General features: G+C 42.0%; 1 protein-coding gene across 4 annotated transcripts in view; it reads left to right on the top strand.

Moving 5' to 3' along the window:
- ipo8 (importin 8) overlaps window positions 1-12782 on the top strand; it is a 117713-nt gene that overhangs the window by 47443 nt on the left and 57488 nt on the right. For all 4 annotated transcript variants that reach the window (XM_041215920.1, XM_041215919.1, XM_041215921.1 and 1 more), the window contains 4 exons: window positions 878-1012; window positions 9597-9696; window positions 9957-10033; window positions 11615-11731. In XM_041215920.1, the coding sequence (XP_041071854.1) occupies window positions 878-1012; window positions 9597-9696; window positions 9957-10033; window positions 11615-11731 (429 nt within the window). The remainder of the gene's footprint in view (window positions 1-877; window positions 1013-9596; window positions 9697-9956; window positions 10034-11614; window positions 11732-12782) is intronic.

The raw sequence follows: 12782 nt of genomic DNA, 5'->3' as shown, positions 1-12782 counted from the left end.
TTTATTTCATCCCTATCCCCTGAAAATATGGTTGAAGGTTTTACTTGTATATGTCATTGCATTGAGCAGACCCTCCTAAATTTGGCACATTTCTATCCTACTCCTCTTGTCCCATTTCCAAAATGTGAGGCCTGGTGGCTTTGAGCAAGATGCAGACCTAAGTGTTTGCCTATTTCTATGTAATCAGTTTGCTTTAAAAGGGTGAAAGGAGTAGGAAGAGGCTCATGTGGAGCATAAACAGGTGACATAGAACTTATGGAACAAAAGGCCTGTTTGTGTGCCTTAAATTCTATGTAATAACGTCAGCATTAACTGCTATTGATGAATCCAATTTCTATAAGAGATAAAAACAAAAAACTGCGGATGCTGGAAATCCAAAACAAAAACAGAAACAGAAATACCTGGAAAAACTCAGCAGGTCTGGCAGCATCGGCGGAGAAGAGCACAGTTGACGTTTCGAGTCCTCATGACCCTTCATGTCATGTCATGAAGGGTCATGAGGACTCGAAACGTCAACTGTGCTCTTCTCCGCCGATGCTGTCAAACCTGCTGAGTTTTTCCAGGTATTTCTGTTTCTGTTTTTGTTTCCAATTTCTATAAGATTGACTTTGTTTTCTAGTGAGGAAAAACAATGCACACAATTTTTTGACACTGCAAAATTGCAGGTGGGTAAAGAAAAAAAATGTGACAGAAGTGAAGTCTCAGATTTCAAATGTTAGGGAGGATACATTTAGTGAGGCTAAAACTCGCAGCATCCAAGCCTGAGGTTCTGGTGAAAGTGAAAATAGACATTTGTGCATTAGCCTGCCCCACTTTCAGTTGAGTGGTGTGCAGTGCAGTGATTATATGCTTCATTGGTTATATTCCCTTGTCCCAGGTGCTACTAAAGTTGGTAGATCAGCACCGACAGAAACAATATGTTGCACCTCGTGTGCTGCAGCAAGTCCTTAACTACCTGAATCAAGGTGTCAATCACTCTCTCACATGGAAGCAAATGAAGCCACACATTCAGGTAAGCGCCGGCATGAAGTTTGCACATCTTTGTTTGCTCGACATTCTGTTACAGCTGTACGCTATTAGTTTGCTGGTGAAGGGTGAGACTCCAATTACTGAAAATTCCATAAGACTTAGATTTCTTTTTTTATTCACTGGTGTAGGAGTACTCAGGCTGGTTATAGTTTCATGGGTTCTATCTCAACAACAACTTGAATTTATATATTTCCAGAAGGCATTTGATAAAATGCCACATGAAAGGTTATTACAGAAATAAAAGCTCATGGTGTAGGGGGTAACATATTGGCATGGATAGAAGATTCACTAACTAACAGGAAGCCAAGATTTGGCATAAATGCATCTTTTTCTGGCTGGCAGGATGTGACGATTAGGGATTAGTGCTGGGGCCTCAACTTTTGAAATTTATTTGTAAGTGACTTTATCGAAGGGACCGAATGGTTGCTAAATTTGTTGACAACACAAAGATAGGTAGGAATGTAAATTGTGAAGAGGATATAAGGAGGTTACAAAGTGACATAGATAGGTTAAATGAGTGGGCAAAGATCTGGCAAATAGAGTATAATGTAGGTAAATGTGAAATTGTCCATTTTGGTGGGAAGAATAAAAAGGAAACTTATCTAAATGGCGAGAGATTGCAGAGCTCTGAGATTGAGGGACATGGGTGTCTTCGTGCATGAATCGCAAAAGGTTAGTTTGCAGGTACAGCAGATAATTAGGAAAGCTGATAGATTGTTATCATTTATTGTGAGGGGAATTGATTACAAAAGTAGGGAGGTTATGCTTCAGTTGTACAGGTTATTGGTAAGACCACATTTGGAGTATTGTGTCCGGTACTGGTCTCATTTAAAGAAATATGTAAATGCGTTTGAAGCAGTTCAGAGAAGGTTTACTAGACTCATCAGGAATGGGCAGATTGTCTTATGAGGAAAGGTTGGACAGGTTAGGCTTGTATCCACTGGAATTTAGAAGAATAAGAGGTGACTTAATTGAAACCTTTAAGATCCTGATGGGTCTTGACAGGGTGGATGTGGAGAGGATGTTTCTTCTTGTGGGAGAATCTAGAACCAGGGGTCACTCTTTAAAATTAAAGGGTCGCTCACTTAAGAAAGAGATGAAGAGAAATTTCTTTTGAGGGTTGTGAGTCTTTAGAACTCTTCTTTAAAAGACAGCGGAAGCAGAGTCTTTGAACATTTTTAAGGCAGAGCTGGATAGATTCTTGACTAACAAGGGGGTGAAAGGTTATTGGCAGTAGGCAGAAATGTGGGATTGAGGTCACATTCAGATCAGCCATGGTCTTATTGAATGGCAGAGCAGGCTCGAGGGGCCAAGTGGCCTACTCCTGCTCCTAATTCATATTTTTTTTTAATTCATTCACTGGATGTGGGCTTCGCTGGCTAAGCCAGCATTTATTGTCCATCTCTAGTTTCCCTTGAGAAGGAGATGGTGAGCTGCCTTCTTGAACCACTGTATTCCATGTGGTGCAGGTACACCCACAGTGCTGTCAGGAAGGGAGTGCCAGAATTTTGACCCAGCGATAGTGAAGGAACAGTGATATATTTCCAAGTCAGGATGGTGAGTGACTTGGAGGAGAACTTTCAGGTGGTGGTGTTCCCATGTATCTGCTGCCCTTGTCCTTCTAGATGGTAGTGGTCCTGGGTTTGGAAGGTGCTGTCTAAGGATCCTTGGTGAATTCCTATAGCGCATGTTGTAGATGGTACACACTGCTGCTACTGTGCATTGGTGGTGGAGTGATTGAATGTTTGAGGATCTGGTGCCAATCAAGCTTTGCCCTAGATGGTGTCAAGCTTCTTGAGTGTTGTTGGAGCTGCACTCATCCAGGCAAGTGGGGAATATTCTGTCACATTCCTGACTTGTGCCTTGTAGATGGTGGACACGCTTTGGGGAGTCAGGAGGTGAGTTACTCGTCGCACGATTCATAGCCTCTGACCTGCTCTTGTAGCCACGGTATTTATATGACTAGTCCAGTTCAGTTTCTGGTCAATGGTAACTCCCAGGATGTTGATAGTGGGGGAACTCAATGATGGTAATACCATTGAATGTCAAGGGGCGATGGTTAGATTCTCTCTTTTTGGAGATGGTCATTGCCTGGCACTTGTGTGGCATGAATGTTACTTGCCACTTGTCAGCCCAAGCCTGGATATTGTCCAGGTCTTGCTGCACTTGGACACGGACTGCTTCAGTATCTGAGGAATTGCAAATGTTGCTGAGCATTGTGCAATCATCAGTGAACATGCCCACTTCTGACCTTATGATGCACTGAAGGTCATTGATGAAGCAGCTGAAGATGGTTGGGCTGAGGACACTACCTTGAGGAACTCCTGCAGTGATGTCCTGGAGCTGAGATGACTGACCTCCAACAACCACAATCATCATCTTTTGTGCTAGGTATGACTCCAACCAGTGGAAAGCTTTCCCACTGATTCCCATTGACTCCAGTTTTGCTTGGGCTCCTTGATGCCACACGCTATCAAATGTAGCCCTGATGTCAAGGGCAGTCGCTCTCACCTCGGAATTTCAGCTCTTTTGTCCATGTTTGAACTAAGGCTGTAATGAGATCAAGAGCTGAATGGCCCTGGCGGAACCCAAACTGGGCGTCAGTGAGCAGGTTATTGCTCAGCAAGATAGCACTGTTGATGACCCCTTCCATTACTTTACTGATGATCGAGAGTAGACTGATGGGGTGGTAATTAGCCTGGTTGGATTTGTCCTGCTTTTTTTTTGTGTACAGGACATACCTGGGCAATTTTCCACATAGCCGGGTAGATGCCAATGTTGTAGCTGTACTAGAACAGCTTGGCTAGGGATGTGGCAAGTTCTGGAGCACAAGCCTTTAGTACTATTGCTGGAATATTGTCAGGGCCCATAGACTTTGCAGTATCCAGTGCCTTTTAGCTGTTTTTTGGTGTAACGTGGAGTGAATCGAATTGGCTGAAGACTGGGATCTGTGATTCTGGGGAGCTCTGGAGGAGGCTGAGGTGCATCATCCACTCGGCACTTCTGGCTGAAGATTGTAGCAAATGCTTCCGCCTTATCTTTTGCACTGATTGCTGGGCTCCCCCATCAGTGTGGATGGGGATACTTGTGGAGCCTCCTCCTCCAATGAGTTGTTTAATATTTCATATGTTTGTATTGTCACTATTCACTGGGGATATAGCGCTGCAATATCAAGCCCCACTGCTCCCCGAGCTGCAACAAATGTGAAAAGTTTGATTAACCCACCTAATTGTTTAAGTTAGGTTAACAAAGTACAAGCACCAGATTTTTAAACTTAAAAGTAAATAACTATTTATTGAACAAATTGTTTTTAACCGGTGGCAAAAGAAAGAAATATGAACTGCCAATTTCTAACTCTATAACCTAAACTCTACCCCTTCTTAAATCTCTATACACACTCATATAAGACACACCAAAACATGGATTTTAAGGGTGGGATGAAACAATTCCATAGCACCGATTCCAGAGTACAGGATTCGATGGGTTGATTTTGATCGATGTCTTCCACATTCCTTTCAGTTCCTTGTTGATGACATGAGGCGGTCTTCCAGCACTTTCAGTCTGTAGTTCACTGTTTGAGCAATTGCCTTTCAGTGTTTCTAAAGGAGATTTTCCCCTTTTCCTCTTGACAAGGGTTTTCAGAGAGAGAGCAGGTTATAGAGATATGAGGAAAAAAAGAAGCCAGCCATCTATTATTGTAGAATTACTAGGATCTTACACAGGAGGAAGAGGGTTTAGGTCTTGTCTCTTTTCATGCCAGGTACTATTCAGCTGCACTGCTTTCACAGAAGCCCTGGTCATTTGGTCAGGAGCCAATTAAAACGTTATTGCCAGGCAGTTCCCCATCAGACCGGACTCCTCCTTGGCACCATCCTGTCTTTCTTGGTAAACTCTGTCCCAGGATAGCAACATTGTATACATCCCTTACACTGTTCCAGTAGACATGTCTTTTAAACTGCAGCCATTTCAATTTTTATCCACAGCCCAACCCAGAAATAAAAAAGATATGTTTGTTACAGTATGTTGCATTTATGTAACACCTTGATGCAGTGAAGTGTGCCAAGGCATGTTATCAGACAAAATTTGACACTGAATGATATAAGATATTAGGGCAGGAACCAAACATTTGGTGAAAGGGTAGGTTTTACAGGAGGAGAGAGAGAAGGAAAAGTTTTATGGAGGGAAGTCCAGGGATTGGGGTCTAGACAGCTGAAGGCTGTGCCCACCATCGGAGAAACCCCCAATTAACATCAACTAACTCAATTCGGATTAGGAATTCAACTTGGTGCATTCTGGTGAAATGGGTTAGTTCTACACTTCTTCTCAGACAGCAGGACTATAGGCATGCCACTAATACCATTTGAATTTTCAGTTGTTCCCTGAGTAATCACAATCACAGTGGTAACCTTTATATGCCATAAAATGAATGAGGGTGACTCTTTTGGTGATCGTGTGGATATAATGCTTAAATAGAATTTGCGAAACCCCAATTATATGAATGAACTCTGGATTTTCCATGGGTTGTACTGATCAGTTTTGTGCTGGTTATCCCTGATATCTTGACCAGATGAGCTTCACTATTGATCACTGATTGGTAGTTTAAACCCTGGGCAGTAAACTACTGGTATAAGGAGCTGCTCAGATTACTGGCACTTTTTTTCTATTGTTCCTTTTCAGTCTGAAGTTGTAAGTCTGAGTAGCTCAGCTGTTTATTTGAGAGTGCTAATTTTGGGTTGAAAATGAATGAATTGCAAAGTGGTTTAACATGAAGAATGTGGGAGCTCTGAGAAATCTGTTCAACAGAAACGGGTTCCAGCTGATTAGTACAAGTGATAGAAAATCCAGAGAATTATTATAAAGGAGGATTTGGCAAGCACTGTTGGGTAGTGAGAAACTGATCAATCTCCTGTTCAAATCACGAGCCAGCATCATTCAGCACAGCACAGTAATTGAGAATCTCCCCTACTAATCAGTGGGTTATGCTAACCATTTGTCTACCAACCAAGCCAATCACTATAAACCAGACTTGGTATGTTTGAAATTTTCCCCTTTGGGTTTGCATTCAGGGAATTGTGATGCACAAAAGAATGGGAGTTGCCATGGAAATAGAATGCATGATTCTGAAAATAGTACACATTACTTCCTACCTCTCAACTGTATAATTTGATATTAGTAAAATATATATTAAAAAGTTCTTGATTGTGTTCCAGAACAGCTTATAATATAAATGAACAGTCATAGATACCAGTAATAACTGGAATTGCCTGGCACAGTCTCCGAACCCATCACTTGCATACTGAATTTGGTATCTGGCCTCCATTTATAAGGCTTAGTTCTGCAATGCAGACTTTAAAGTCAATATTAACCTACAAGCTATGTGGTATGAGCTCAGTAACTGAAGCTGTCAAAAATTCCATTTATAGTTGTTGTATGAGCTGTCATTATAAATCTTCAGTAAACATAACTGATTTCTTGCGGAGACTGAGAACAGGCAAGCAGTAGAACTCAGGAACTTCTTGAGGAATAAGAGAATGAAAAACCACTAGGAACATCAGTGTAACTTGACCCCATTGCCACTGTAATCACTTTTAACTGCTTCTGTTCACTCACCACCGCAAATGTGGAAAGACTTCATTCATACCATATGTGCCCACGTAAGGAAACTTAGTTGGGAGAACCACTAAGGGTAGCAAGGCAGCAGAATGTACTCTGGGTCAGGGACTTCTATGCCTATCACTTAGAGTGGCTCGATAGTAGAGATATTGCCCAAGCTGACCGAGCCCTGAAGACAGAGTTGCTGGATTGGGCCTGCAGCAGCTGGTGAGGGAATCAACAAGAGGGTAAAAACCTACATGACCTCGGTCTACCCTAACCAGTCTACCTTTCGCAGATGCATGTTCATGACAATATTGCTAGGAGTGATTACTATCCAGTCCTTGTGGAGACAAGTCTGTCTTCACGCTGAGGATACCATCCATCGTGTTGTGTTGCATTACTACTGTTTTATGCGGGATAGATTTAAAACAGATCTAGCAGCTCTAATTTGGGCATCCATGAGGTGCTGTGGACCATCAACAGCAGCAGAATTGTATTCAACCACAACCTGTAATATTATGGTCTGGCATATCCCTCACTATACTATTACCATCAAGTTATGGGATCAACTCTGGTTCAATGAGGAGTGTAGGAGGGCATGTGAGGAGCAACACAAGGCATACCTAAAAATGAGGCGTCTACCTGGTGAAGATCTACCTGCAGCAAGGGACTGCATGCATGCCAAACAGCAGAAGCAGCATGCATTAGACAGAGCTAAGCAATTGCACAACCAATGGATCAGATCTAAGCTCTGGAGTCCTGCCACATCTAGTTGTGAAAGGTTGTGGACAACTAACAGGAGGAGGAGGCCTGTCCTAGCTTTCACTACAGAGTGTATAGTTGCTACACTCCTTCAAAACTGTAGTATTTAAATATACTAGTCCCTCCTGATTTTCTGTTGAGGCTCCTACTGCTGATTTGAAATCTCCTTCACTGGGTGGTTTCTTTTATATTGGAAGCGGGAGCTAGAACAAGAGTCAGGAATGAAAACTTCCATTTAGTTACCACAGCGACAGGGATGTAGAATGGAGCAACCCACGATGGCAGTGCCAGGAATGCATAATTGGGGAGATTGTTTTGATGAACTGGAAACCTGAGGAGCTGTGACCCATTTCTATTTCACCCAACTCCCTCCGCTTGGCCACAAATAGTAACCTAAAATTCTTGTGCATCTGTGACTGTGCAGTCATCTATAACAACTGTTTCCTCAGTTTTATCTGTTAATGTTTTTTGTTTTTCTCAATGCGTGGCACTTTGAATCTTTTTCCACCGCTGTGCATGTGCAATTTTTAACGCTGAACAAGGTTTGTGCCATACTTTTCAGGGATGCTGCTTGTAGCCTGGGTGGCAACACTTGAGAGCAGACTTGCAAAATTCTTCATTTGGTTTTGTCACAGAGCTTAATTTTTGCTATTGATGTACTTGGTAAGAATTGTGCACCAATGAACAACACACTGGTGGGGAACGGATGATGAAAGATTGCAACGTTCGCAAGATTGTATTTGATCCATTTGTTCGTGTATTTCCAAAATGTCCAACCCACCGTCCTGCTTTTGGAACATCCATTTGTTCCTTGAGAGAGCCCAATTCCTTGCCTCAACCTGAAAACAGTTAAACTATTTTTGATTATGCGCTCAGTGGTAGAAGGGCAATACGGTCTTAAAATCACCCTCCATATTGTTACGTAGCAGCAATGCACAGCCAACTATCCTGAACCAGTTAATGGTGGGGGTTGATGCTGCAAGGTCCTCCAATGGACTGGATGGATCTCACAGTATCCAGCAGTAGACAGGCTTGTATATGTGGCCATTACAGAACAATGCAGAATAGAAATTGCATAGAAAAAGGTGCATTTCTCAAGGATTTGAATAGCATTCTCCTGTTCCTGCATTTTTACACGAAATGGGTTTGGAGGAGTACAGTGTATAGCAGATTGAAGGGATGCTGCAGGTCTCCACAGGATAAAAATTTGAATTTGAGCTTGCTGCAGTAATGCTTTGCATAGGAAGGGAAAAGCCAGTCATCTTGATCCACTCCTGTACTCTTTCTGGTAGCTACCTGTAGGAGCAGTGTTGACAGGAGCTCAGAAATAAATTCTGCTCTTTTTTGGCTCAGACAGATGGACTGTAGCGAGAGAAGAGAGGATCAAAATTCAGTTAAATTGGCACTATTAGATGAATCTGTAAATTCCAGCCTGACAGTAGTTGTAGGGCCCCTTTTCAGGTCCATAACAACCATAAGATGAAGGTGATATCAATTCACTCATAACAACATTGTGAAATCTAACTAGTAGCTTGCTGTTAATTAGCATTTTTGTGGCTATACTAAATCATAGGAGGGTTGAGCGGCAGTGATGTGTTCAAGATCTTTGACCAAAAGGGACAGCTAAGAGAGAGCTTTTTAGGCAGGAGGATGATGAGATGATTTTGTAAAGAATGGGAATGACATCAGAATGTAAAGAAAGGCTCAGATGACAATGCCAGTTGCACACCACATACTCTTGCATGCCATTCCTTTGAACGCATCGGAATGGTGGGCAAGGGAAGCTGTTTTGGAGCGGATACAACAAGAATGGGGCTAGAAGGGAAAGGAGGTCCCGTGGGAGCTAGCAATGGACTTGACGGGGATGGAACTGAGCTGGAATGGGCCCAGAGGAGCTGAGGCTGGGCAGAGTGCATGAAATGTTTGGGGTGAAGGATTAGCGTGGGGACTAATGGAATAACCTGATTAATCCATAGTGTCACAAGTGCACCATGGATCAATCTAGTGATTTGCTTGGAATTTGGCATCACTTGATTAGCACATTTAGAACAATTGATTGTTCCATGCTGGAGACTGCCGGATTAGGGCACATGGTAAAATTAATTCAAACCCCTGAAACTGTTTTTTTTCCTTTCCCCCTCTTTCTCACTCTCTCACTCCTTCTGGCCCCCTTTGCGCAAATCCCCACCACAAACCCATTGTTGATACAGAGCATTTCTGAAGAGGTCGTCTTCCCACTGATGTGTTATAAAGATGAAGATGAGGAGCTGTGGCAGGAGGATCCATACGAATACATTCGGATGAAATTTGGTGAGGTCCACAAAATGTCCCTGGATTTGATTGTGCTATAGATTTTCTTCTGTGTTGCTAAAAGCTGAGAACCTGAGTGATTTCTATTCCCTCTCTATTGTCCCAGCAAAAAAGGTAATTTCATTTAATTGTGCAGCCAAGATAATTAAAAACAGTTCTTGAGGTGTTATATCACTTTGGGCACTGCAGTGTTAGTTGTTAATTAGTGAATGTGAAAACTGCAGCTGCGTTAATTAGTAAGTATTTGAAATATTTTTCAGATGTATTCGAGGACCATGTCTCTCCAACCATTGCAGCTCAGAATTTCCTTTACACTGCAGCAAAGAAGAGAAAGGAGGTGAGGCACTAACTTCCCCTGTGTCAAATGGAATTCAATTCAGCAGCTATTGAACTATAATATCATTGAGCAGCAGTTTGAAGTTTTGAGCACCTCTCTGACTCAGGGAAACAACACTGTTTGACTTTTGGAGCTGGTAAATTATAACATAGCTTTAGGCTATATTGTGAAAGTTGGACACTAGAGCTATTGGGCCACAAATTGCTGCAGTGGCAGATTTGTTTCTGGGCCTGCAAGATTGAGTGATATGTCAGGGGCCATAAATCACATCATAATTGGGGTTTTCCAGCACTAAAAAGCCTGCTGCTGGAATATTTGTGTTACATAAAACCAGCCATGTCATAATCGGCATTAAGTTGAAAGGGAACCCTCATTACGAGAAGAGGCTTTCATCAGTTTGGGCAAGGCTAATGGCTGAGTGGTGCATATCAACCAGCAAACTGAGAGGAATCCCAGCCCATGGAGTTTTCCTCAAATTAATAGTGAGCACTTTTACCATATAATTAGAATGGTGTGACTTCCCAGCAATATCTGGCCCATTTTCAAAAAAAAACCCGAGTATTAGCTCCACAGAATCGGGCCAAGTAGTTGGAGGTGGGGCAGGACTTAGTGCAGCAAAAAAAATCTGTTTACTCAACAAACTAGTCTTTTTAAACAATGCACATCAGAAAACAGTCTGTTTCCTTAGCAAAGAGAATCTTTAAATTGAACTTCCATGAGCTGCAACTCATGTCCAAAACTGCAGCCAAGACTCCTGATGAAAGTGTGACTATTTCTCCAGCAAAGTGTAGTGAGTGATGGATCGCTGCAGAAAAGATGTATTGAAAATCAATCCCGGTCAATCACAGCAGTGTGATTGATAGAGGAATCATCCCATCATCTCCATTCCAGGCAGGACTTGGCGTTACTATATGAAGACATTTTTAAAAAACACAATTTTTATCATTTATCAGTGCGCCTTGGCACTTAAAAGTATGTTTTACACTTAAAAGTATAAAACATGGCGATGAGTTGGTGCATCAACATACTATGCCTTGGAATGGTGTGAGAGAATTTGATTTCTGATCTAGGCCACGTGGCCTGGGGGTTATAGAGTCGAGGCCAGGTGCCTTCCTCAGATAAAAGAGAGCCAATCCTGGAGCAGCCTTTCCTGTAACCATGCGGGGGGTTCAGGGTGGGATGGTAGAGGTCTGTGAGTAGGCCAGCTGCCAACCTACTCTGCCATGTTTGCTGGTTCTGGAGAATTGGAGGAAATCCCTTTGGGGAGGAGAAGGAGAAGAAAAGCAAGATCATACTTTCTGAAGCAAGTATTAAGTGTCTGCATGCTGCTGATTAGAAAACTTTATATAATGCTTACAGATGAACTGCATCATACCCTAAAGCCTAACCTAAAGTCAAAGTTCAATTCCCAGTTTCCCCCCCCTCCACCTTAGACTAATGAAGATTCCTGTATAAATTAGTTGAAGTCAGGCAAAATGAACTTTAAATATTTTTAAATTATTTTTGATACAAACTTTCGTTGTAATAACAATGATTTTAATTCCACCATTTTGTCACTTTGTACTGATTTGACTTCTATAGGTTTTGCCAAAGATGATGAGCTTTTGTTACCAGATCTTGACAGACCCAGGCGGTGATCCGCGAAAGAAGGATGGAGCGCTACATGTAATTGGTTCTTTGGCGGATATACTGCTAAAAGTAGGTTGATGAATAGGTTTGGGGAGAAATGTTTATGTCAAGCTCACCTTAATGGTTTAGGCAGGATAAAGCTGAGCTGTGGGAATCAGAAGCTTGTAGGTTTGAGGTGCAGTTTGTACTAAGTTAGTCGATCTCTGTTGGGGCAAAAATTGGGCTCCTGCATTTGGGGAGAAGAAGAAAAGTCCAATTTGCAAAGATATGGAGAGGGAGCTGGGGAGTAGAACTGATGGATAACTCTTTCAATGACCTGCCAGCTGGCCTCCTTTCGTGCTGCAAGATTCTTTTTGAATTTAATGACATCTACAGTGAGGGCATGTTTACATTTTGGACAGAGACGCGATTAGCCTTGGTTGCTGATGTCTCTGAGAATAACCTGTTGGCACTCAAGATTTGGGTTCATGCATATAGACTGGTCACTTATCTGAGGGTTGCATTATAAAAATAAGCCTTTTTAGACACTAAGGGGAAAAATTAGCTACTGAAGAAAAAAATATATAATTTGGTCTCAAAAGCTGGTCATATTATCTCTGAAATAGGACCTAGATGTGGAATATCAAGAAATGCCTGGCACCTCCAGCACTTATCTCAACCATGTTCGGTGTACTTGACCTTCTGTAGATTTATAAATCCTCTTGATCCACAGTAGAAAAAAAATGTCATCTATAGTTTCGCATTTATAAAAGAGTGGAACCATTTTGGGCAGCAGACGAATAGGTAATATCCTGTCGCTAAACATCACTATTGCACCATGACAGTGCGATAAAGATATCTTGAGTTTGGAAAAGATATTGCATACCTTAGCATGAATTCAATTTTCACATTCCCTGCACTTTCTGTATTTTAAACATTATATTTGAATGCTGAGCATCAAACAGCACAGAGCAAGTTCAAGACCATTCAATATAATGCTAAGCTTCCTACATTCTGTCCAGCAATAGAGCGACGGAGATTGAGGGGCGACTTGATAGAAGTTTACAAAATTGAGTGCCATGGACAGAGTAGATAGTCAGAAGCTTTTTCCCAGGGTGGAAGAGTCAATTACGAGGGGACA

The sequence above is a fragment of the Carcharodon carcharias genome, chromosome 21 (genome assembly GCF_017639515.1).
Source record: "Carcharodon carcharias isolate sCarCar2 chromosome 21, sCarCar2.pri, whole genome shotgun sequence".
Taxonomy (NCBI): Eukaryota; Metazoa; Chordata; class Chondrichthyes; order Lamniformes; family Lamnidae; genus Carcharodon; species Carcharodon carcharias.
This window is presented reverse-complemented; position numbering and strand designations above follow the sequence as displayed.